We start from the raw sequence: 24,638 nt of genomic DNA, 5'->3' as shown, positions 1-24,638 counted from the left end.
TCTCTTGACATCCACATATGAAACTACACCTTGTTTACAATTTAAAAATCTCAAAAGATTTTAAGTCCATATTAGGACAACGATAGCTCATTATGTAGCCCACACTTCCTCTACTTCCGGCCAGTAAGTGCTCAATATGTACTAATTAAAAAAAAATTCAGCAAGTTCTGTGTCTTTGTGAGGGAAAGAGTGCTTTCATGTTTTAAATGTCTTAAAATGAACAAGAAGTCAATTCCTATCAACCATGAACTACTGAAAAAAAATTCCAAAGTTACTAAGTTTTTTAAAAACGGCACTTCTCCTCATATTTCTCTACTCTGGTCGCTAGTCAAAGGATGACTGATACTGCCAGGATGTGATTGAAATATAACTGAATTAGGAGTAGTAATTCAACAAATTCATTCATTCATTCATTCAATAAAAATGTTTGAGTGTTTCTAAAGTGATACAGTTTAAGGCACTGATAACAAAGTTGCCACCCCAATGGGCAGGCAGTCCATTAGTAAAATAAGTACAAGACATGGCAGGTGTTGCTAAGAGACCTGATAATCCAAGAAAGCAAAAAAAAACAAGATCAAGGGATACAGGCTCTTCTTTCAGATCAAAAGCTGACAAAGGCCTCTTTAGGGAGGGGTCATTTGAACACAGACCTGAACGAAGAGAGGGGCATAGGTCACTACAGTGGGGAGTGAGCAGTCCAGGTGGACAGTACAGGCAGTGTAAAACCCCTGACGCAGGCGCATGCTGATTGCAGTGGAGCATCAGTGACAATGCTGTGGTTGCAGGACAGAAAACATGATGGCAAGTGGCAGGAGAGGAGATGGAAAAGGCGGCCAGAGGCCCATTCAGGAATGGCCCTTTGAACCATGGACAGGGGTCGAGATTTTATTCTAAGTATGATGGACAGCTGCTAAAGGAGTTGGAGCAGAGAAGCAATAACTGATCTGGATTCTATTCTAGAAGGGATCTACAGGTTCTTTTGTGAGATAGCCAGTCTCTAGGGTGAGTTGTTTACCTATTCATTTCAATATGTTTTATTTAGCAAATATTTGGCCTCCCTGGTATAATACAATGACATAATTTCCCTCCAGTGGAAAAGTGGAAATACAACTCCATTAGGTTCCACTGGCATATTCTCCTGAGCAGCTTTCTTAGAGATAAAACTTTATTTTATTGTAGCCAGATGACAATTACCCTAAAACGCTTTATGACTCTGAATTATTTTTCTCTCTTTAGAATCACTGAGAGAAATGCATGTAATAGCAAAGCTGAGAAAAAACATATATAAGCCTGCATTTGTAAATAACTTTCTCCATTTAATAAAAATACACACACAGGTAAAAATGCCTCCTTGCCTTTTATAGATGCTGTGAAGGAAAAAAAAAAAAAACATAAGAACAAAAAACAAACCTGAACAGTTCAGGACTCAAGAAAATATCATCATACTTATATTCTATTTTACCACCAATCAATGAAACATAATAGTCATTGGCAGTGGTATTCTCTATACTCTACTTCAGAAGCAACATGAGTAAAGTTGTGGAGCATTTTAGGATTTGAAGGGAATGTGAAGTTCATTTTATACCTCTCTCCACTTTTTTGAAAAGAGGCAACAAAGCTACTAACCATGAAATTGTGTGGCTAGAAGCCTGACAAGAACTTAGAGGTACTAATTTTTGTCTTATGTCTAGTTTTCTTTAAGGGGATTTTTTTCAGTGTTTTCAATATTGAAACAGAAAACTTTCAGTACTGAAATATCCAACATTTTCTTCTAAGGGGAAACATCCAAAATTTATTGGATGTTCAGTGTGTGGTAGGTGAAAGGGATAAGACAGATAGGACATAGCCCTTGACCAGCCATATTTCATACTCTATGGTGGAAACAGACACAAAGATAATTACAAACGAATGTGTTCAACACTAATAGTAGAGGCATGTTCGCTTACCCATTCATTACACATTTACTGAATTCAATATTCCAAACACCATTTTTGCCTGGAGAAAGAAGGGAGGGCTTCTGAGAGGAAGCACCATTTGAATTGGACAGGATTTGGTCAGCAAAGATGAAAAGATCTCTAGGAAAACGCTGCAGCTTGTACAAAGCTTAGCAGTGTAAGATGGTGTACTATAGAAACGTCACAGGGTTGGAATAAAGGCTATATTCACATGGAAATGTTTGGTTCAGACTCTAAAAGGCTTAGTGTGTCATGAATATAATAGACTGTACTCTATAGGGAGACATCAGAGATTATTTTTATTTTTTTCTAATAAAGTATTTTAATTTTTTTTCAACATTTATTTTTGAGAGAGAGAGAGAGAACGCACGCACACATGAGTGGGGGAAGGGCAGAGAGAGAGAGAGAGAGAGAGAGAGGGGGGAAGACAGAGAATGGGAAGCAGGCTCCAGGCTCTGAGCTGTCAGCAAAGAGGCTGATGTGGGGCTCAAACTCATGAACTGTGAGATCATGATCTGAGCTAAAGTTGTATACTTAACCGACTGAGCCACCCCATGCATAAGGAATTTTTTTTTGTTTATTTATTTTTGAGGAAGCGGGGGAGGGGCAGAGAGGGAAGAGGACAAAGGATCCGAAAGCCGACAGACAGCAGAGAGCCTGATGATGGGCTGGAAGTCAAGAACAGTGTGATCCTGACCTAAGCCTAAGTCAGACACTTAAACGACTGAGGCATCTGGGTGCCCCTCAGAGGTTAATTGTAGATGCTGTCGGTGCCCTAACCATACACTTTCATCTTCATCATCCCAGTGCATGTCAGCCTGACTTTCGATTCTCAGCAGCACCTGCACTTCTTGGCCTGACTTTTCCTCTGGCCACTAAAGCTACTTTGCCTAATTGTAGCCTGGTGCTCTGGGAAATTAACACGGCTGTCTCCCCAGCATCACCTCAGCCCTTACCAATGACTCTCAGAATTTGGTTTCTAAATACCCCAGTTCCCTAGTCTTTCCGATGAAATAACTCTGAGGTGTGTGTTGTAAAACTGGTTTCCAGAATTTTTCCGAGACAAGCTGCAGCTGCTTACAGCAACAACTGGTTTGATAATGTACTCCTTACTGGCTCCCTTCCCTTCACTGTCTCACTTTCCATTCCCTTCTTTTACCTCCCAGATTAAGTGCTTGCACTTGTCTCTTTGTCTCAGGTTCTGCCTCTGGGGAAGCCAAAGGGACAAGCAACAAGACCAGATTTGTATTTGAGAACTAAACCTCATGCCTTTGTGTGCAAGACAGACTATAAACGGAAGGAGACTGGAGAAGGCCCTTAGGAGGCTGGTCAATGCATGGACACAGGTCAGAGAATGGGAAGAAAAGACCATAAAAGATAAACTCAATAACTGGATTCTAGGAAAGGGAAAGAAAGGAGTCATGTAGACATTTTAAGTTGGATATTAAAAATCAAAAAATAAAGTAGGGGAAATTCAAATTTGGGAACTGAGATGTTCTACTAGAGGAAGAGTTATGCCCTCAACTAAGGCAGCAATTGTGGTACATGAAAAGAAGCTCTAGAAGATAATTTAGAGACAGAATTTATAGGACTTACCAGCCAAGTTCCTAAATACCGAATTTACAAAAAGAAAATGGTAATTTGGAGAATGGAAACATTTGCCCATAAAGTGTTAATATGAAGCCATCTTCTTTTCCTTTTGAAATTTCATCTGTAACTACTGAGAGTTGTAGTACATATTAAATTAATTATTGCACTGATACTATAAAATGTTCTAGCCAGAGAGTAGTTTGATACTGATAAAGATCTGTGAGTAGAATTCCTTTTTAGTTTGAAATCTAAGCTGGAAACTGATTTTTCTGCCAAAATCTAGACTGAAAATACCTCCAGCCAATCTCATACATGTGACATGATGGTGAGGAGGGCTATAAAATAAGACAAGCCTCTCATCAGAGATAGCTCAGAGGTGGAAATCAGTTACAGGACCCTAGGGAGGGGGAAATCACCATTCTGTATAAACATTCAATTACAGAAGGCTTTTTGCACATAGAACAGAAAGGAAATATCATTAATAAAATTAGTGGGGATTCTGTTATTTAAAACCTGAATTATAAGACTGAGAATTTGCAATTTGTACTAAAGGCCTCTGAAAAATGGAAACAATCACCCTAAGTCCCACTGGGGAATAAAAAAGATCTGCAAAACCAGACAATAAAAGAAGAGGACACAGAATGAGGTAACTCCTTTAATTTCACCAAGTCTTCAGTGAGAACTAGATGCCAGTTATAATCCCATCATATCTCACCAATCATTGTCAGTTACACAGTAAGAAATGTGCTACAGTCATCTATATAGGAAACTTGTACACTTTCATGATGTGCTCTGATTCAGTCATGTTGCACTGATCAAGTTGTGGTCTTTATGACATCTCTTGTTGGTTGCTTACTCCCTTCATGTGTTGCCCCCCAAGAGATGGATTAACAGGAGTAACAGGATGAACTCCAACTGGAGTACATAGTTGGCAGCTGAATTCAAAATTCAAGGCTGATTCTGCTCTTGTTTTTCTATGTGTTATACATAACCAAGTAAAGATGACTTATGAATCCCCACGTGGACTTTCAACTGAGACAGATGCCCTGAACTGAAACTTACCTGTTGGATAACTCTGGGGAATGACTTAAAATTTCTGAACCTATTTCTTCATTGATATTATGGGAAAAAGAAATACCTCATCTTATACAGAGATAGTATATACTGAGTGTCTAGCAGTGTGACACATGGTAGGTGCTCAATTCATTAGTATTGCCAGTATTATTATTACAGATAATACCTTATTCTGAAGTCTAGACTTCTAGGACCAGTGAGGGAGTTATGGAACATGGGGCAATGTTTTATTTTTTAATGCTTATTTATTTACTTTGAGAGCAGGGAGGAGCAGAAGGAGAGGGAGAGACAGAATGCCAAGCAGGCTCTGAGAAGTCAGCACAGAGCCTGATGATGCGATCATGACCTGAGCAGAAATCAAGTTGAACACTTAACCAACTGAGCTACCCAAGCATCCCAGGACACTGTTTGAGATGGGCTCAGTGATGACTAGGTCTTAGCAATTCGAGCAACTATTCAGGCAGGTAACGAACCCACCCTAAATTAAGGACTTCAGAGAAAAAGGGAAGATGAAAAACCTTTATGAGATTTAATCATCAGCTTTTAGTTAATACCTTTGGAGTATATAATCTAACACCAAGGTAGTATAATTACATACTACAGGTGCCCAACATATATTTGTGAAATAAATGAATGAAAACGTGAATAAAAGAAAAAACCATTTTTATAAGTATTACTTTTTCAAGCTCTTTTTGGTCTGAGCTTCGTGCTCACATGAAATTTACTGTTTCATAAACTGCAGAGAGAGAAATGGTTTAAGAAAAATTGAATTATAGTTAGCTAGTTGTTTACATGCCTGTTTTCCCTGTCAAATTGTAAGCCACATGCCTTAGTCATCTTTCCATCATTGATTCAACTATCTATTGAGAACCTAGTTATACCAGGCATAGCACACAGTACTGAGTGAATTATGTAGTCCTGTGTAGAGATGTTTCCAAGTGGTAGTGCTATGCGGGTTGTGATTTTATGTACTGCATGTTTCAGCAGAAGAAATTATTTCTTTGCTGAGACAGATAAACACGATCTGTGTGTGAACACCAAGATAAGGCTTGTATTATTTGGGAAAAAAAAAAAAAATCACTTTGGGAAAAGGGTTTACATAGACCATTTTCCAGCAGACCCAGATGAACAAAAAGAGGAAAGGGCCCCAAATATTCATTTACAAAAAATCACTAAACGGAATTACAACTGAGACAAGCAAAACCAATAAAATAAGTATGTTTACTACAAAGCAAGCAAAATCAACAGCCATGATTTTAGCTAGCATTGTTTCAAGTAGGCAGAGTATCAAATTTGTTCATCTTCTACCCAAATCAGTAATGGATTATTATGTGTAGTGAGTATCTTTTCCAGAAATCAGTTACAGGCAATTCTTTAATGGTTTCTCAGATGGGAGAGAGACCTTTTCATGACATGTTTCAAATCACCAGTAAGTTTTACCTTGCTTATGTGCAAAGTGAACACAAAACTAATGGTTATTTCAAAAAAAAAAAAAGCTTCCATAAGCACAGTGTCAAAAGAGAATGAGTAAAATTAAATCTCAGCACATGTACATTTTTAAAATATAGCAGTATGATGCCCACTTGAGGTCTCATTGGGTAGAATATGAATATATGAATACTGCTGTAGGGATTCCTTTCATTATTTTATAATTTTCTACTACTTGAAGTAGCTAGAGCTAAATGAAAATCTTTATTTTGACCAAGCCCAGTACCTTTAACTTACATTCATTTACAGTATGTTTTCTGTTACAGCCAGTACTTATTTTCACATTTTCATAAATTTTGCTATACTTGGGAAAACATACAGAGCTTTTTTAGAAAGAACTAAACGGGAAAAGAACTAGAAACTCCTAGTTATTTTTCTAAGCATGTTTATAATAGGTGCTATACACAATGGATTTCTTTATAGATTCTGCATATGCTAGTATGTGGTAAGTTAAAGTCTAAATGAGAAGCAACTAGGTAGCACAATAACATTGCATATTCACAAGAGAATGTCTAGAGTACCCCTATACCTTCCTAAAATCAGAAATACCTGAGTATTCTAAGAATTATTCAAAACATAATTCCAGTTTTAAATAATGGTATATCATTTCAGAACAATTTATCAAGACATTCTATTACGATTAATTATCGAATCACTACGTCAATATATCCTAGCTGCAAAGACAAACTTATACTAAAATTAAAATATCTAAAGTTATTTCATTCTAAAAATAGAAAGAGCCATGATAAATCCATGAACCAAGAAATAAACTAGAGAAAAGTGATGGAATCTTTAGGAGAATTTTCATGTTTACCAAATGATTCATAATGCAGATCTTTAGTACACATGAGATCAACAAAATAATGATAGTATGGTCACTGCCTAAGACTTCAGAATACCTTTTGTAATAGTGTTTTCTACTCTATTAGAAAGTATCTGTGGTGCTACTTAAACTAGTTTTATGGGTCTCTTAATACAATGGACAGTCTGTAATAGGCACCTAATAAACAGCTGGATGAACAAGTCAGTAGCGAATGAGCCATATTTAAAATTCAGTAGCCTCTCAGCCCTGGCTCTGCTGGTAACTAGTATGTCATCTTGAGCAAGTCACTTAAGAGATTTGAATTAGCTGTTCTTCCAGATTCCTTCAGGCCTTTGGACCTTCGTTTTTATAATAACTACATTAAGACCAGTCTTCGTGGGTATTAAAAAAAAAAAAAAAGTGAGCACAAACAGCAGGGGGCAGCAGAATACTTCTGATCTTACATTTTTAGATCAAACTACCCTTCAAATACAGAGAAGTTTCATCTTTAAACAGCTTTAAAAAAATCCATCTAACAGTCTAGATGGTTCTGTCAGTGTCTTCATTATTGACAGTCACAGGGGCTTATTTTACAGTGTTCAAATCAGATGTGACTGACAGGGTAAATTGAAGGTACCATAAGAGTATTTCAGTTTGATTCCAAAAGAACAATATATCCAAGGCTATTCTTACAAATGAAAATTAAAACACATAAAATAATGTGCTGGACTTTTAATCTTGTAAATCTCATTTCTAAATAGTTCCTTGATTTTAGCAAAACCTCCATCTTACGTTGGTTGATATTTTTATCCAAGCTGTGCTTCACAGAATGATGGTTGTTAAGTTAATGAATATGGCATTGACCTCACACAACTCAACTGTCTGTCTGATGGTTCAAGTTCTACATTATCATTTTTCATTACAGCTGTGTTTACTTCCAAACAGATTTATACTTTAAGGCTATCTATATCGGAATTTTTTTTCAGTTTCATGTCAGAAAACAATAATGTTGCCTTAAGATCACCAAGGGGCAGTAAAAGGAGTGGAAAAAAACTGAATGTGAAGACCACTGGTAAACACATCTGCTGCAATTCGTAAGACAATAGCCCTGTCAAGAACTATTACTTATTCATGTTTTAGTTACAAGTTTGGAAATTGCCACTGTGCTCTGTGAAATGCTTATTTAACACACTGAAAACTAACAATATGATAAACCCTTAGCCAATTTACCTTAAAATATAACAAATGTCTCTCAATTTGTATGTAATGCAGCAATCACATACTGCTTTTGCATGAGAAGGCAGGATGCGTAGAAAGGTTCATGAAACTTTAATACCACTTCGAAAGTAATAAATATATATTTACCTGCTGCAAAAAGCATGACAGCAACAGGTCTGTAGAAGCGCCTTCGAGATCCCACACAGATAGAAATCAAACCCACCAGGAATGCAATAAGAATGATGGCAGCACCGCCCAGGAGTAAAGCCAGGGTAGCAATCTGCCAATCTGGAAAGAAAAGAAGAAAGATATTGCTTTTAAGCAGTCAGTCCTCAAAGAATCAACACAACTATGTTCACCTTGCAGCAGCCAAATACGTGTAAGCTTACTGCGTGCTAAGCATCCTCTGGGAATTGAAATTTTTTGCAACAAAAATTACTATAAATGTCCTTATTCAGAAAAGTCTATTATGCTAGGCTCAGCAGTGTTTTTAGAGCAGGGGTTTGCCATGGACTCTACTGCTTTCCAAGGACTCTATTAAGCCTTCATGGTAAATTTGGTATCCTTTCCATAACCTATTTTGATTATTAGTTTTTTTCTATTCAGCCATATAAAGCTCATACATCTTAAATATGAAAGTAGAGAACATGATGAAATTTTATATATATTCATACACCCATATATCCACCATCCAGATTATGGTCTAGAACATTCCCATCATTGTGGTTCCCTCATGCCCCTCCCCCCCATCAATAATCACCCTCCCACCCAGGGGCTAGTAATGGACATCTATACCTCAGATTCATCTTTGTTATGTACGTGGCATGAGCCCTTTTGTGTCTGGCTTTTAAGTCTGTGATATTTATTTTTTAATGTTTATTTATTTATTTTGAGAGAGAGCATGCCTAGGGGCAGAAGTGGGAGAGGGGAGAAAGAGAAAAAGAGAAAAGAGAAAAGAGAGAGAGAGAGAGTCAGAGTCCCAACCAGGCTCTGTGCTGTTAGTGCAGAGCCCGACACCTCTGTGGGGGTCAATCCCACAAACCATGAGATCATGACCTGAACCGAAATCAAGAGGTGGATGCTCAACCATGAGCCACCCAGGAGTCCCTGGGATATTTATTTTGTGCCTGGCTTATATGTCTCGATATCTACCCATGTTGTGTGGCAGTAATACATTCATTCACTCTTTTTTTTTTTTTTTTTTTGGTCCTTTCTTGTAAAGCCTGCCCTTTCTGTACAAAATCAACATAAAACAAACAAACAAAAAACACAAACAAACAAACAAAAATCCACACACACACCAAGTTTATATTTGCCTTTCTCTTCCTCCCTTTCTCTAAAACAACTCCTCCAGCAAACTGGCAGCAGGAGAATTTATCAGCTGTTTGTTTTTTCCTCCTCTCTTTCATTTCATTCTAATCTTACTGTGGTATTTACCACAAGGATGGTTTGTGAATTTAAGTATTCCCAGGGAGCCAGAATGTACTCTAAATAGCTGCTGGGCCCCCTTCTTCACTCACGCAAGGAAACAGCAAGCATATATTGACCACTTACTATGTACAAGTCTCTGTACATGGATATTTTGTCTCCCATGTGCTGAGTGAAAAGTAAACCTCACTGAAATGCATGTGTCATTGCTTATAAGGATGTAGAAATAGCCTGACAGAAAATTGGCCCATTTCCCATTCTACAGAAGAGTAGAATGTTCTCTAAGAAGAAGCAAAGTGAATATATGAAAGCACTACCCAGCTTAGGAAGCATCACAAGAAAATGATAACTGTGCAGAACATTCTTCAGTGGGGGTCCTTTGGAAGTCCCAGGCTGCCTCTTCTGGCCTTCACTTTAATATATGTGCAGAAAATGAAAACAAACTTTAATCCATGGTTAAGTTGCAATGTAGTCTATCTAAAGTCAAGAACTCATGACATTTTGATGCTGCACTCTGAAATTATCCCTTCAGAAAGCTTCCAAAGTGCACGCTTTACCACTGAAGGATAAGGGATGAGTGGAGGAACCTACGATTCCCTAGAATTTCCTCCTTTTATTTATACTTGTATTTCTCCGCCTCAAGTGTCCTCTTCCACATCCTTTCCTTCTAATAAATTCTGGATTTGTAACCAGCACTGACCTAGAACTCACAATGCATTCAGGAAACAAACAAGGGAAAAAGAGGGAAAAAATCCACACTTCTTAAAATATAAAGGTGAATCACAAGAAACTGGAGAGTATTTTTCAGCCATCTACTTGTAACAAAGCCATATAACTTCAAACAAAAGTATATCTGGCTTTCACCTAGAGTTTAAAAGGAAAGCCATACTATGACTTTTTTGTTCCATAACAGCATGTAACTTTGAATTTAAAAAGCCAAAAGAATAATCCTTACATTTGGAAGTTTCTAAATTTCTTTGAAAAAGTTTATACATAGCACAATTATTTTACACTTTAACATAATAGAATTTGTTCTGAAAACATTTGAGTTGCAATTTCTGAAAAAGTAAAATTTTCACTGTAACAAAGTTTTTGGGGCACAACAAAAAAAGATAAAATCCATCCGTTCATCCATCAGATTCCATAAAAGAGCCTATGCTGAATATTTTCTAGATGAACCATTATTTTTATAAAATGATCATTACTTTTAGCAACTTTCTCCAAATTACTTTAAATAAGAATTCCTGAAAAATTAATTTTAAGTCGATACAACTATTCGCTCATATAAAAAATACCTTAAAAGATTGCTTTTTTTCTGATAAGCTCTTTCACACAGCCCAATACATATGTACAAAATGCCATTCATTTGACTGTTTCCACTTTTCACCCAAAATAAAAAAGGTGTTGATCTTGATCATTTTTCTCTACTTTAAGTATCCTCAAAGAATAGCTATTAGCATTTTGTGAAAACAAACTAAGACAGAAAAAAATAGGCAAACTTTCCCTATAAAGAGCCAGACAGTAAGTATTTTCAGCTTTGCAGGTCAGAGTCTCTTGCAACTACTCAGCTTCTGCTGTATGGTATGAAAACAGCCAAAAATGATATGTAAATGAATGAGCATGGCAGTGTCCCAAAAGAACTTTACCTACAAAAACAGGTGGTTGGCTTGCTTTGACCCTTCAGCTAAATTTTGCGGATCCCTGGTCTGTACTTGACATATCATTTATAAATGTTGAACTTTTTTCTAGGTAAAGGTCTTTCAGACAATAATAATTTTATAATGAAGTCAGTTTGATAAGTGACTAATATAGGAGTACAAAGTGATACCTAGGCAATTTAGCAAGAGAAAAGTACAAAAGATCCTAATGTCACAAAATGTCAAATTTCCTGAAAATAGTAATTTATTTCATATGGGAAACCAGTAAAATGCAACAGAAGCCACCAGGAGAGTAACACTTATTAAAAGGGACTAGAACCTAATTAGGAAGGGAACCTCTTATACCACAGGAAATAATTCTAAAAAGTAAGTAAATACAGCCAGTTCTGATTTTCTTCTATGTCCTATATTTATTTTTAGTACTGATGGTTGTGGCTAATGAGAAAGTCATCCTAGACATAAAGTCAAAGAGGCACATTACCAATATCACACTGTAATACCGCTACCCTTCCCTTTGGTTCATAACCACAGATAATGCCTGTTCAAACAGAGAAGCCATTTTATTTTACAAAAGACTAGAATTGGGCCATGTCTGACACTGCCCCATCCAAAGGCTGAGGCTTACACTGAAGTATGGAGGCTATATCTCTGGTAGACAGTGCCATGTTTTGAGATTGTTGTCATTATACCCATTTGGAATGCTTCACTCAGGCAGGTTGCCCAGAACCAAAGCTTTAACTCGATCATCAGTTGAACATTAATGAGGAAGCTGAAAAAGTGGTTCAATATGGCTACCATAGTCAGTAAGACCTAGGGCACTTTTCTCTGTTCAGCATTAGGTACTCTGGAGCTGAGAATACTGTTTCTTTCAGTCAACAGCTAGAATCCATTGTCCAAATATGAGGGCCTGCCTGCCTTATGGGTGAGCTAAAGTCAGGGACTATTTAGATCGGCCTGATACCATATCCTCTTTCTTGCTGAACACTAGAATAGGGGAGATTTTAAAAAGTGAAAGATAGTTTTACAGATACCTACTAATGGCTATTAAAATAATATACGTTGTGCTTCATGTATACACATATATTTACTTATCTATCAAATGTAGATTTAACAAGATATATACTACAGAACTTGAACAATTTTATGGTAACAGTATAATAAATGACCAGAAAACTTGTCTCTACTCCAATGGTTTCTCCATTAGAAGGCTGGCAGGCCACAAATACTTGCTATCCCATATTCATTGTTTTCAAAACAAATTAAAATGTCATAAAATTGTCAATTATCAGCCCCATTTCTTCAAAAAAAAAAACATCTATTTTAAGTTCTCATAATTGGTTGATTTGTATATCACTCTTAGTCCCACAATTTCATAGCCCTCACAGGATTTAGTCAGACGATGTGTTCAGAGTCCTTAGAGATTTATTACTCTAAATTAGTTTTACACATTTCTATAAATGATAAACTGACACTGTCGTGGAGCAGTGAACACAAACCAGCTCTGTGGAACAACAATGGCAATGGTGCTATTTTACAAATTGCAGTGCTCTGTGCAATTAAAACTGGTCATTGTTCACTGTCAGGCCAATTGATTTGAAATGTGAGTTTGGTTTCCAAGATCTCCAAGAACAAGTGGTAACAAGTTTTGATGACAAAATATACCTCCGTGGACCAGGAACCAGTGAGGACTCAAATGGGCTGAGAAGGATGTTTCAAATTAAACCTAAAATGAGGCTGCCATAGTATACGGAGAGTATAGTTGTCCGTCCCACCCCCCACCCCCACCCCCCATCTGCAGTTCTACTTTCCATGGTTTCAGTTACCCGTGATCAAAGCAATCCAGTCTGGAAGCAGAGGATCCTTCTCCTGAGGGATCATCAGAAGGTCAAAGGTAGCCTAAGGCTACATCACAGTGCCTGCATCGTTCACCTCACTTCATTTCATAATCTCAAAGCATCACAGGGATGCGTACAGCACAATACGATACTGAGAGAGATATCGCATTTACATAACTTTTGTTATAGTATATTATAACTCTTCAGTTTTATAATCTTAGTGTTGTTAATCTCTAACTGTGTCTAACTTAAAAATTAAACTACTATATTTTAGCCAAACTGCTACAATGACACACAGAAGATACTAGAAGTGCACCTATGAAAGCCAACGCTCAAGATAAGCGTGTGCTTCTCTACTAGTCCTTTCTCTACCAGAAAAAAGAAAGGAAAAATATAATAGGAATGAATACATGTAATATTATACTTTCCCCTGCAGTTACAGAATAAAAATTGGGCAGCCCTTATGTCATAACATCAAGTCCAGCATTAATATGCAACTCAGGAACTAAATTCAAGTCCTCTTTCAAGGTATTTTTATAAGCTGGTGCCAGAGTTTCCAATGTCTATAAATGCTTTAGTATTCTACAAAATTGTGCTTACTTTACAGTCTAATACAAGAGACTGGTCTGAAATTGCGGCTGCATTATGAAAATTCTATGGGCCACATTATAATTACCAAATTGGAGAATTCATACCCCTTTAGGGAATTTATGGTCAAATCTACTTTCATTTTTCAATAAAGGCAAAATCTTAATGACAATACACCTTCCATACTTTTGAATCAAGGTCAAATACACAACACTAATGCGTAAAGCTTTCCTCCACCTATCTTATTTCAAAACCTTTATCCTGTCAAACACTGCCTAATTTATTTACCTCTGTAGGTGCTGTTTATTTGCTGAAATTAGTTTAGTTCTACCCTGTCTGTATATCCCTGAGCACACAATTGCCACTTCTAGGAAATTAGATAAAATTTAAAAGCAATGAAGAAACTGATTTTTAACCTTATAAATTCAACTCCCACTGTTCAGGTGGGTAGTATTTTCCTAAATGTATTTTGACATTTTAATATAGGAATATCACTGTTTAATAGTTCTCATTGCAAATCAAAATACTAATTTTTAAAAAAGTGACTTTTATAATCGCATTCAAATTTGCCAGTCGCTTTTATTTTCATCTTTGAGTTCTTCAGAAGAGTTAAAGTAACCAAAATGATATCCATATGTGCAATCAAAATCATTTACTGCTCAACCTCAAAAGAGAGAGTGATCTTTCCCTATCATCTTGATACCACCTCGCAGGTCATCCCTAAATTCTCTCTAATTCACCCACATAAGCTGGATCATTCCATTTAAACCTTCAGTTCTTCCAAATAGTTTTTATTCACTTGTAGGACATATTTATACCCAAACATTTAAAGTTCTTTTCATTATATTCGTGAGAGCTCAGAAAGCAAACTCACTATTGCCAATTCCATTTTATAATCAGGAACTGGAAATAATGGGATGGTTTATACGTATTTAAGGGGGAAAAAGCTCCAGTTACAGAATAACATGTCAAACGCAAATTCTCCAACATCTCCATTTCTTCACAGAGGCTATGTCTTTTTCCCGACAAGTTCATCTTATCAGAAATGATGGCATTTAATTATTTCCATCAATTGTACTTTAAGAATTTGAGATTAATGCTATATACTTCCGAGTTGGACACTAAGTCCATATCCTCATATATGAAAAATGAATAAAAATGGTGCTGTTATTTTGTATAAAAGGAAGGTAACTGTTGGCTTAACAGCCAAAATATTTCCGGAAGTATCAAATGACATACTTGGAATTTTTAGTCTCCATGAGGCAAATGAAGTGGAAAACCTAAAGCATTACTGAGGGAATTGAAACTGTTTTCTTGGCTAAGTTGCATTCTGACCTACATCCTTCACTGTTGCATGAATTTCCCACTATTCCATGAGATGTAGACACAAACATAGGCAGGAAAAGAAGAATTCCGATTCTCATTTCAATAATTAAAATGGCAACATCTTTTCAAGCAACTAATATCAAATTTAACATTCTTCATGTGCAAATGTTTAAAGCAAACATCTGTGTCTTTTACAAAATGTCAGTATAGACACAGCCATGTGCTACAGAAAGTGAAATGTAATATTAGAGAAGCACCTACTTGAGGTACCATGTCAATCAAGTTGCAATGATACAAATTAGAGTCAGGACAATTTATAGATAAAAAAATGTGTCAAAAGTGCAGGACCAACCTGATTTTAAGCACATAAATGACCCTGGGTAACCACGCAAATAAGTGATGCAACAACTTTAATGACCAAAATGTAGGTCAATTTTTCCAAAATTCTGGAAAATTCTGGTTGTCCAAAAGTCCAGACAGGTTACTAATTTCCAATTTACAACAGCTTTGTTCAAGCCTTTTGAATTATTTTGTGTTGGTGTTAGAAGAATAGGCATTTGTTCTTCTTTGACAACTAAAGAGTCATTTTAGCTGCTTCACAGAATTGTCTTTAGAAAATTTGGTGAAAATGCAATTTATCATCTAAATACCATAACATATGAATGAGATCTTTCCCCCCAAATAAAACCATTATATACAGTGTCTACCAAAGAGCCCTTCTATTAAATGTTTCAGAATTTAGATAAAAAAGAAACAAAAAACAAAACCATGCCATCACCATTAACAACTGCTGTTTCTTACCATGTTAGAAAGCTTTCATTAACATCTGATGGTAACTAATATTATCTAATAGGTACTGGTATTTCTCAATAGTAATTTCTAATCACAGTATTTCCATAGAGTTTTGATGAGTTTGTTGCACTGAACATTTTTCCTTCCCCACTCTTAGGAGAAAGCCTAAGAAGGTTCAATATTGCAATTTAGAAAACTTGATTATCTGGAAAAGCAGGAAGAAAACCCGCACACAGAAGAGGAGTGGGTGATCTTCCTTTAAGCAACTAAAACTCTTCTGTGATGGGTTTAGAGTAGCTAATAAGAAAGGGTAGACAGAAGACAGCCAAACAGTCCCCCACAATCAGTATTAAGATACCCTTTTAGTAAATATTGAAGGGATAAAACTAGCAAGCTAGTGGATCCCTGTTAGCAAACTTCTTCAGATAGGATCTCTTCCATCCCTCTGCAGAAGTTGAACTTATATTTCCTCATTTACATTAGTTTGTACATTTATATTATTTTTGTTAATTTGTTTAAAGGAAAGTGTTTCATTTGTCATCTTACCGCCACTACCTGGCACAGAGCTGGCACTGACTGGCTAACTGTACCAGGATAATGCCTACTCTCTGTTACTAAGTCAAAGACCATGTTTTAATGAAGTTAACTCTTTGGGTACCTGTGGGAAGTTAAGAAAAAGGAAAGATCATTTATCTCCTTAAGTCACTTAGTCACGCCAGGAATGGACACCAGGTTGCATTCACATGTATTATGGCCACATTTTGAAGAACTTCTGTTTAGAGACCTTAAAACATAAGAGCAGTAAAACACCCTTTGATGGAAATTTGAGTTCTTTGCGGGTGTGCCATTATACACATTTTGAGGATATGTCATGTCACTCAGGGGCCCCAACTTGTATGTTTAAACATCTTCTTGCTAATAAACATATATTTTGAAAAGAGAATTGAGAGGTGACATTATGTTGAAACAGGGCTCATTAAACTGTCATTTAAAATCTCCCAAAGTTAATAAGCTAGTAGTGACAAAAATGATCTCCTAGGTATTTTTTTTCTTGGTGCCCTGGGAACCATGGAGGCCTCATTTTTTAGGTTTTCTGTCTTTTTTTTTTTTTTTTTTTAATGGGAGTCTTTGGTGCCAAAAGCACAAAGACTACAACAGAATAGAAAAGTGATGGTCTACTAGTGTCTGAAAATCCCATACAAATATAGAAGCAAAAAAGGGCAAGGAAAGGTGTCCTTGTCTAATTTTAAGGGAGATGATCCCATACTTTGAAAAGACTGGTAAGATTTAACTGTCAATGCCTTCCACATATAAGGATGAAATTCTGTTTAAGGAAAAATCCATCTCTTTTGATAAATAAATGTATCTTTTTTTAAAAAAATAAGGCCAGAATGCAGTAAAAATTGGATCTAGTGAAATTTATAGTCCTTTAATCAATTTAAGAAACTTACATGGCTGCCTTCCACATACTTTTGCAATTGTGATTCAAAGTACAATTAAACAGATATTTTAAAGTATCCTATCACAGGGGCACCTGGGTGGCTCTGTTGGTTGAGCTTCTGACTGTGGCCCAGGTCATGATCGCACTGTGCGTAAGGCTCTGTGCTGACAGCTCAGAGCCTAGAGCCTACTTCAGATTCTGTGTCTCCCTCTCTCTCTCTCTGCCCCTCCACTGCTGTGCTCTCTCTTTCTCTCTCTCTCTCTCTCTCAAAATGAATAAATATTAATAAAAAATAAAGTATCCTATCATGGAGAAATTAAAAACAAGTTTTGTTGATTTTTAAGGACTAGTCATGCCAACAATGTAAATTTAATGATAATAAACATCTAAAACTTAATACTTATCAATATATGAGTCTATCTGAAGACCTTAAATTCTTTGTGAAATTGAATCTTAGATGATAAATAATCTTATAAAATAGACATCTAGGGGTGCCTAGGTAGCTTAGTTGGTTAAGCGACCAACTCTTGATTTTGGCTCAGGTCATGATCTCACACTTCATAAGTTTGAACCCTGCTTACTTTGGTCTCTGCTGACAGCTCAGAGCCTGGAACCTGCTTAGGATTCTGTTTCTTCCTCTCTCTCTCTCTCTGCCCTTCCCCTGCTCACACTCTGTCTCTCAAAAATAAACAAACATCCAAAAAAATTTTTTTAAGAATTTTGAAATCATTTCTACCCCAAATGTGCTATGATTCTACATTTTAGTATATGGGTAATTATCAGGAAGAGAATTATGTTATTAAAACAAAGGGAAAACAAACAAAAACCAATTCTGTAACTCCAATTCCTTTCCAGCACCACAAAACTTGGCTCCTGTCTTAAATTTTAACATTTTAGTGTACATGTACAAGGCATCTATCTCATCAGGCTCATACAAAACTTTCTTTTAAAAAAAATTAAATTTTGGGGCACCTGGGTGGCTCAGTCAGTTAAGCACCTGACTTCACCTCAAGTCATGATCTTGCAGTTTGTGAGTTTGAGCCCCACTGACAGCTCAGAGCCTGGAGCTTGCTTCAGATTCTGTGTTCCCTCTCTCTGGCCCACCCCTGCTAGTATCCTGTCTCTCTCTGTCTTTCAAACATGAATAAACATTAAAAAAAAAAAAAACTAAAATTTTATCAACAATACGAAGTAGCAGATTAAGTCCAGATTCTTAATCGGTTTGGGCTTCAGTCATTTGAGACTATAAACCAAAGATGGCCTAAGGTCACCTAGAGAAAGGTAGAAGTTCTCTATTTGTACACAGAAGCCTAGTCCCAGGGGCATCCAGTCTCCCAGACATTTCCACCAAGGTGCCAAAGCCCGTGAAACCATTTGGAAAAGGACCCTGCGGTTCCAGATATTCCAGTCCCTAGTCATTCAAGTCACTCTCAGCTATGCCTCCAGACATCCTGGAGCCCAGATAAAACCATCCTTATTATGTCCTATCTGAATTCGTGACCCACAGAAATCATGAGCATAATAAAATAATTGTTGTTTTATACCACTAACTTTTGGGGTGGTTTGTTTCCCAGCATTAGTAACTGGTACTCTCTTGGAAAAAAATCTGTCTCAACAACCGATTGAAAACTTGGTAAATTTATAAAAACCCAGAAAAAACCTATCTTTACCACTGACTGAAAACTTGGTAAACTTACAAAAATGCCTGGTCTCTTCAATAACATATATGGATAACATTAACTACCCTGCAAGCTTACTATGACCCTGGGAATATTTGAGATGTCTGCCCTGTAACAGTACTGACAAAACTGTTAGAAAACAGTTGTGTGACCATGATCTACCGAGAGCACTGTTACATGCTTGGTAATCCACAGCAAAATTCAAAATCAAAACTAACAGCATACTTCACTATTCAATGCAAAGATCGTTTACCTTTTAAGTAGGGTGGTCCTCAATTATCCAAAAAAAAATCTGCAATATTTAAGTTTGTTTTTCTGAATATATAATAAGGAAGAAACACAACTGCAATGAGCAGTTACTTTTATCTATTTAATCTTAATGACAAACCATTTGAGAACATTAAATTGTATGAGTTCACACGACTGGTCAAGTGGCCAAGTTCGGGGCAGTTTGAATCCAAAGCTTTATATATTCTCCACAACACTACTCTGCCCTCTCACGGGATTAAGTTATAATTTAGCATTGTTTATAGAAAAGTTTACAGTGGTATTCAGGTGACATATTCCAGGGACTTATTTTGAAGCATCTACAATCCTTTTCACTAATATATCTAGTAGTACTAGACGTATCTATGGTCTCGCTAAGTGGTCTTACTATTAACAGAAACTTAAAAGAAATTCCTAAAATATATTCCTGACAGCAGGCAAAATCTATTGCTTGAGATATGCTTTTGTTTGTTTTGGTTTTATTGTGAAATGGTTTATGAAAGGCGAGGCTTCTCACACACCCATCAAATCCCTTTGCTGACAAAGACTGATCTAAATGGTTCCCTGGAGATTACAATCATTCTGTAAATGTGAGCAAAAGAGGAATTATATCTACCCACAAATTAAAACGTCCTTTGTAAAAATCAATCTTGGGAGCTTGAAAATCTTAGGAGATGTTAAAAGAAAATCATCATGAAGATCGTGAAAGAAGTTATACCTGGGTTTCTCTGGTTTATTAAGGAAGTTTTGGCGCGGAGTGCTACTCTTTGTATACTTTTCTACCCATCTATGCTGTGCGGTTAAGTAAAACTGCATTTGTTCTACTTAAGTACTTTTTCGGAGAGCCAGAAGAATATCTAACCATCATGACCTCCAGGCTTGAGGAGCTATTTGTAAAGAAGCATCAATATCAACTCATAGCAAGCAACAAGCTGAACCTTTCCTGGGTTATAACACATTTGAGGTTTCCCAATAAAATTCTCTTTCCCAATGAAGATATGAATTCAAAATATGCACGGATGATATACATCTGAATTCAGCATCACTATACCTCAGATTTTCTAAGATTTGCAGGTGTTTAGGTAGTTTGGTTTATTGTAAAATACCACCTAAGACGGGTTTTCTTATACTGCTTTTAAAGTAGAATTTTATACTACAGTTTTAAGAATAGGAGCTACATATAGAGCACTCTTAAGAGAACCTCTTGTCAACTGAAAATAATAATATTCACCTGTTATTAGCACACGGTACACTGCCATTTCAAAACTGCCAGTGACTCATGTTACACATGTAGCTATTTTTAGGACAGTGCACAATGATGTTAACAATATTCCTTGAAAAAGGCACTAATTGATCAAGAATTTCATGGATGAAAAGGATGGATAGATTTTGTAGACGGAGACATGGATAAATGCACTTGTTATATCCTAAAATCACTCTCAGTGAAATGTGTTCATTTGGCCATCTGCATGTCCTTGCATTTTGCTTAGTCAATAAATCACACAGACATCAAAAGAAAGCAATCTGCTTTATATGAAATAGCTATACATATTTATAAATTTTCAAGAAGAAACATAAAACCACCCTAGAGGTTACACAGTACATGTGATATAGAGTTTAGGCCATCAGCACTTTGCAACCACTTGGATTTGCACTAAGGATTCTTTTCTACATGGCTGTGGCTGTGAAACCCTAAAAACTATATTCTAAACCAAAGTTATCAACACTATATGCGACTAGGCAAAAGCCACAAATATGACTGCCATTTAAAAAAACATAGGATTAAAGATTAAAAGGCTGCCAAAATCAGTAGTGGGGAAAACTATCCTTAGAAATTCTGTGGCCGGCATGTGAGTATTACCTATTCTAAACTTCCTAACAAGCCTATTTTATTATTATTTGTTTCCACCACGAATGACAGTCTCTTAGCCTCTCATCTGTCCTTTTGGAAAACTTAGGGCTTTAGATGAATGCCTGGACTGTCCCCCATACACTGAACTGGGACACCAGAAAAAAGCATTACAGTTGACTGACACCGGATTACTGGTTCGTACTAGAAATGCTGACGCAGCCTTCCATAGACCAGCACACAAAAGGCACGTTTCTGCTTTCCCTTAAAACCATAAAACGGGTATAAGCAGCAAACACCGCATATTTGGTACCAAAATTAAAACGCAGCTTTAAAAATAACGGCTGAGGGAAAAGTTTCCGTAGGAACTGGGCCTAAGTAGGACATATTGTCGTCAGTAGAAACATTCCTGAAATTTCCCTTCTGTAAATACAAGCTTGCTTCTTCATAGCAGTTTTAATTCTAATTAAGACAAAGGTTTTTAATTAAGCCCTGAAGATGTTGGTGAAGGGCCTTTGGTAAAATTGTCCTTGGTGGTTCCTCCCTAGGTAATTCATTTCAAGAGACAATGAAGTGGATCTCTTAAAATCTTCAGAGAAGACATTTCCCTCCCTGCTTTCTGCTACTCCACACAGCAAACATACTAAGCTGCCTGCCCTTTGGAACAGGCAAGAAAATTGCTCCTTTCAATTCAAGCTTCCCTCTTCATTTCAAAACATTTGTGGATAGCACGTTCAAGTTGACAGAACATTTTAAGAAAGCACATTTTGTAAAGTGGGGAGATAGAGCAATTTTCCGTATTTTGTTTCCTTTCCTCCTGCACCCCCCCACCCACCCCCTTGGAGAGGAAAAATGAACTGCTACTACATAAAAAAAAAAAAAAAAAGTCAAGAACTTGTTCCAGTTAGCTTCAGACAAAACCATCTTTATGCCTCCCACCTCATTTGCTCACCAACTATACTTTTTCTGGGATGAAAACTATTTTAAGCAAAATAAAACTGAAGCTGATTTTCAGAAACCCAAATAGAAATAAATGCTGTGGTGTGAGTTTCAAGGGGGAAGAATAATGGGATGGGGGGCGGGGGGGAGACAGCAAAGGTACCTGCCTCCAATTTCTACCTTGTAGACAGACCTCTTATCACTACGTAGGCATTAAGCTTTTGTCTATTTCCTTGCCTAGAGAGGGGAAAAAGCTGAGATAAGTGGGTATGGAGGCAATTAAGGGAAGATTAGCAAACACTGCATACCGCTCAACAAACTAGTGCTGCTTCTCCCCATTCCCCACATTCCTGGCCAGGAGAAAAGGGTAAGGGTCTGAAAACAAAATAGGAGTAGAAGCTGGTTTCTCTAACCTATCTGAAAAGTCTTTATGCAATCAGGGGGCTATTATTTCAGGAGACAGGAGAAAGGGGCAAAAGATTCACGTTGCTAAGGAGACATGCTGAAGCTGGCATTCCTACATAAATTTCCATTTCTATTGGAGAGGGGAAAGAAAAGATATTTTCTCCAAAGTTTATTTGGATCTCCTGGTTACTGGAGAAAGGCATTTTACCAATTTATTTTATCTTTAGTTGTAAACAACCAACCCTGAAAGAATTAAAAGACCTAAATGTTGACCTCCTGCTGCCAACCAGTCCCCTCCACAGTGAATTAAACAACAAAGACGAAACCGTCAATGGGAATTTTGAAGTAAAAACAAAGAAAAAGCCTTTTGTAAACAGAAAATAAAATTTATGGAACAAACTTAACCAAGTGAACTAATCTTTCTTGAAACAAGAAACCAAAGACAAAAGTAAATCGGATTTGTGTGGCATTTGTGCTATTTCAACTTTATTGGAACTTGAAACGTTTTTCAAAGCTTCATAAATAGTCCCAGAGAAGACAAACTGTCACGAAGGAATTTAATCAGTTTCTTAGGGGTGCGTGTGGGTAAGTGGGTAAAATCACGGGAAGGTCCTCTGCCTTTATTACCCTTTCTCTGCACTGACACCAGCAGCTGAAGAATCAAGATTAGCGAGGAAAAGGGTTTGCTGCAAGAAGTCGGAAGTTGGTAGATTTCTGCTAACGGCTAACTGGGGCTGAGGGGAAGGCAACTAGGGGTCAAGGAGAGTAAATTCCCCCTGGGGCTGGGTAACCCCAGTGATTACCTTTTTTTCCACCCTGCATTCTATCCATTTGCAGCTTCCACTACTAGCTGAATAAGCCACAACTTTCCAGGCATCTGTAAGTAGCTCATGGAGAAGAAAAAGAAAGGTCTGGAGGAGAGACGAGGTATTTGGAGAGGAAGAGAAAGAAGAGCAACTCACAACCAACGACGTGTCACCAAAAAAGGAAAGGAAATTACGCCTGTCTTCCAACTCTCCATATCCCTCAAAAATTTAAGGAAATAAAACCCAAACCGAAACTCCTTGAGGAAAACCCAGACAAAGTGGAGTAGAGCTGGCAGAAACGTGGGCACGAAGAGGTAAACTCAGGCAAATTCCTCCTTGAGAGCAGAGGGAGAAGAGAGTGGGAAAGAGCGAGCAGAGAGAGAACCCACAATGTCTCGGTGGAGTTGGGGCGTTTTTGCTTGTCTTTTTTTTTTTTTTAACGAGAGTGTGGAAGGCGTTGCATTTTTAACACGGCCACACGGTTCTCGCCTTATATGATAACAATTACCCCAAATAGCGTACGTGTTACTCCAGAGCCCGAGGAATGGCCACGGGAGGACGGAGAGGGCGTGGGACGCCGCATTGGGTCTGGCTTAACCGGGCCGGGGAGAGGCGAGGGGTGGCCTTCGGGGAGACGGCTGCAGCCCCAGGGTCCCGGAAGGGGCAGGCTGGAGCCAGGCGGACAAGGGTAGGGGACACAGGAGGTTCGGGGGGGAGGGGTGGTGCGGGGAGAGGCGGGGCTGTCCCGGCAGTGGGGCGCGGGGCGGTCCGGGACGGGAGCAGGGGTCGCGGCGCGCCGGGCCCTCACCGCTGCTGAGCGTGGACTCGCAGTGCCAGATGTCCAAGCTGGCGGGTTTCCGGCAGGACTCCCACAGGGACAGGTAGTACTGGTGGTCGGCCGTGACCCAGGCCGGGCTCAGCACGGCCCCCAGGTCCAGACACAGCGCCAGGAAGATGCACACCAGCCCGACCAGCTTCAGCGGGGTCAGCACCGACACGCGCACCTCCTCCATGCCGCTGCCCGCCGAAGCCATGCCCCGGGCGCCGCGGCCGCCCGCCCCGCCGGAGGCGAGGTCGCCAGGCGGGTCCGGAGAGCGGAGAGCCCGACCTCCACTGGAGGGAAGCAGCGGAGCCGCCGCGCACCGGGAAGGTGGGTCTGCGGGGGCTGCCGGCCGGGGTGGGGGTCTTCGGCAGCGACAGCTACGCCGATCCCGCCGCGGACCTTCGCCGCCAGCCCCGCGCCGAGCTCTGCCGGTACCCGCTCCTCCCCGGCGCGGCCCGGTTCGCTCCGCCCCGGCCCCTCCCCGGGCTGCAGGAGGCGGTGCCGAGCGGGGAGGGGCGGTGAGTCCGCACCCGGGCGGTGTCAAAGCTCCCGCTCCCGGCTCTGGGCGCCAGAGGCTCGCGCGCGCCCCGCCCCTTGCCAGTGCGCGAAGCCGGTCCCCCTTCTCTGACACCCGTGCCTGGCCTGCGGGGGCCGGGGGGCCGCTCCTGGGGAGGA

General features: G+C 38.6%; 1 protein-coding gene across 1 annotated transcript in view; it reads right to left on the bottom strand.

The window, feature by feature from the left end:
- Positions 1-24,406, bottom strand: part of TMEM47 (transmembrane protein 47) — a 30,139-nt gene extending 5,733 nt beyond the window's left edge. The window contains exons 1-2 of the mRNA XM_039256696.1: positions 23,949-24,406; positions 8,275-8,415 (exon numbers count right to left, since the gene is read on the bottom strand). Of these exons, the coding sequence (XP_039112627.1) occupies positions 8,275-8,415; positions 23,949-24,174 (367 nt within the window). The 5' untranslated portion in view covers positions 24,175-24,406. The remainder of the gene's footprint in view (positions 1-8,274; positions 8,416-23,948) is intronic.
- Between the last annotated feature and the right edge of the window lie 232 nt (positions 24,407-24,638).

The sequence above is a fragment of the Hyaena hyaena genome, unplaced genomic scaffold, assembly GCF_003009895.1.
Source record: "Hyaena hyaena isolate Hyena2069 unplaced genomic scaffold, ASM300989v1 scaffold_12, whole genome shotgun sequence".
Lineage (NCBI taxonomy): Eukaryota > Metazoa > Chordata > Mammalia > Carnivora > Hyaenidae > Hyaena > Hyaena hyaena.
This window is presented reverse-complemented; position numbering and strand designations above follow the sequence as displayed.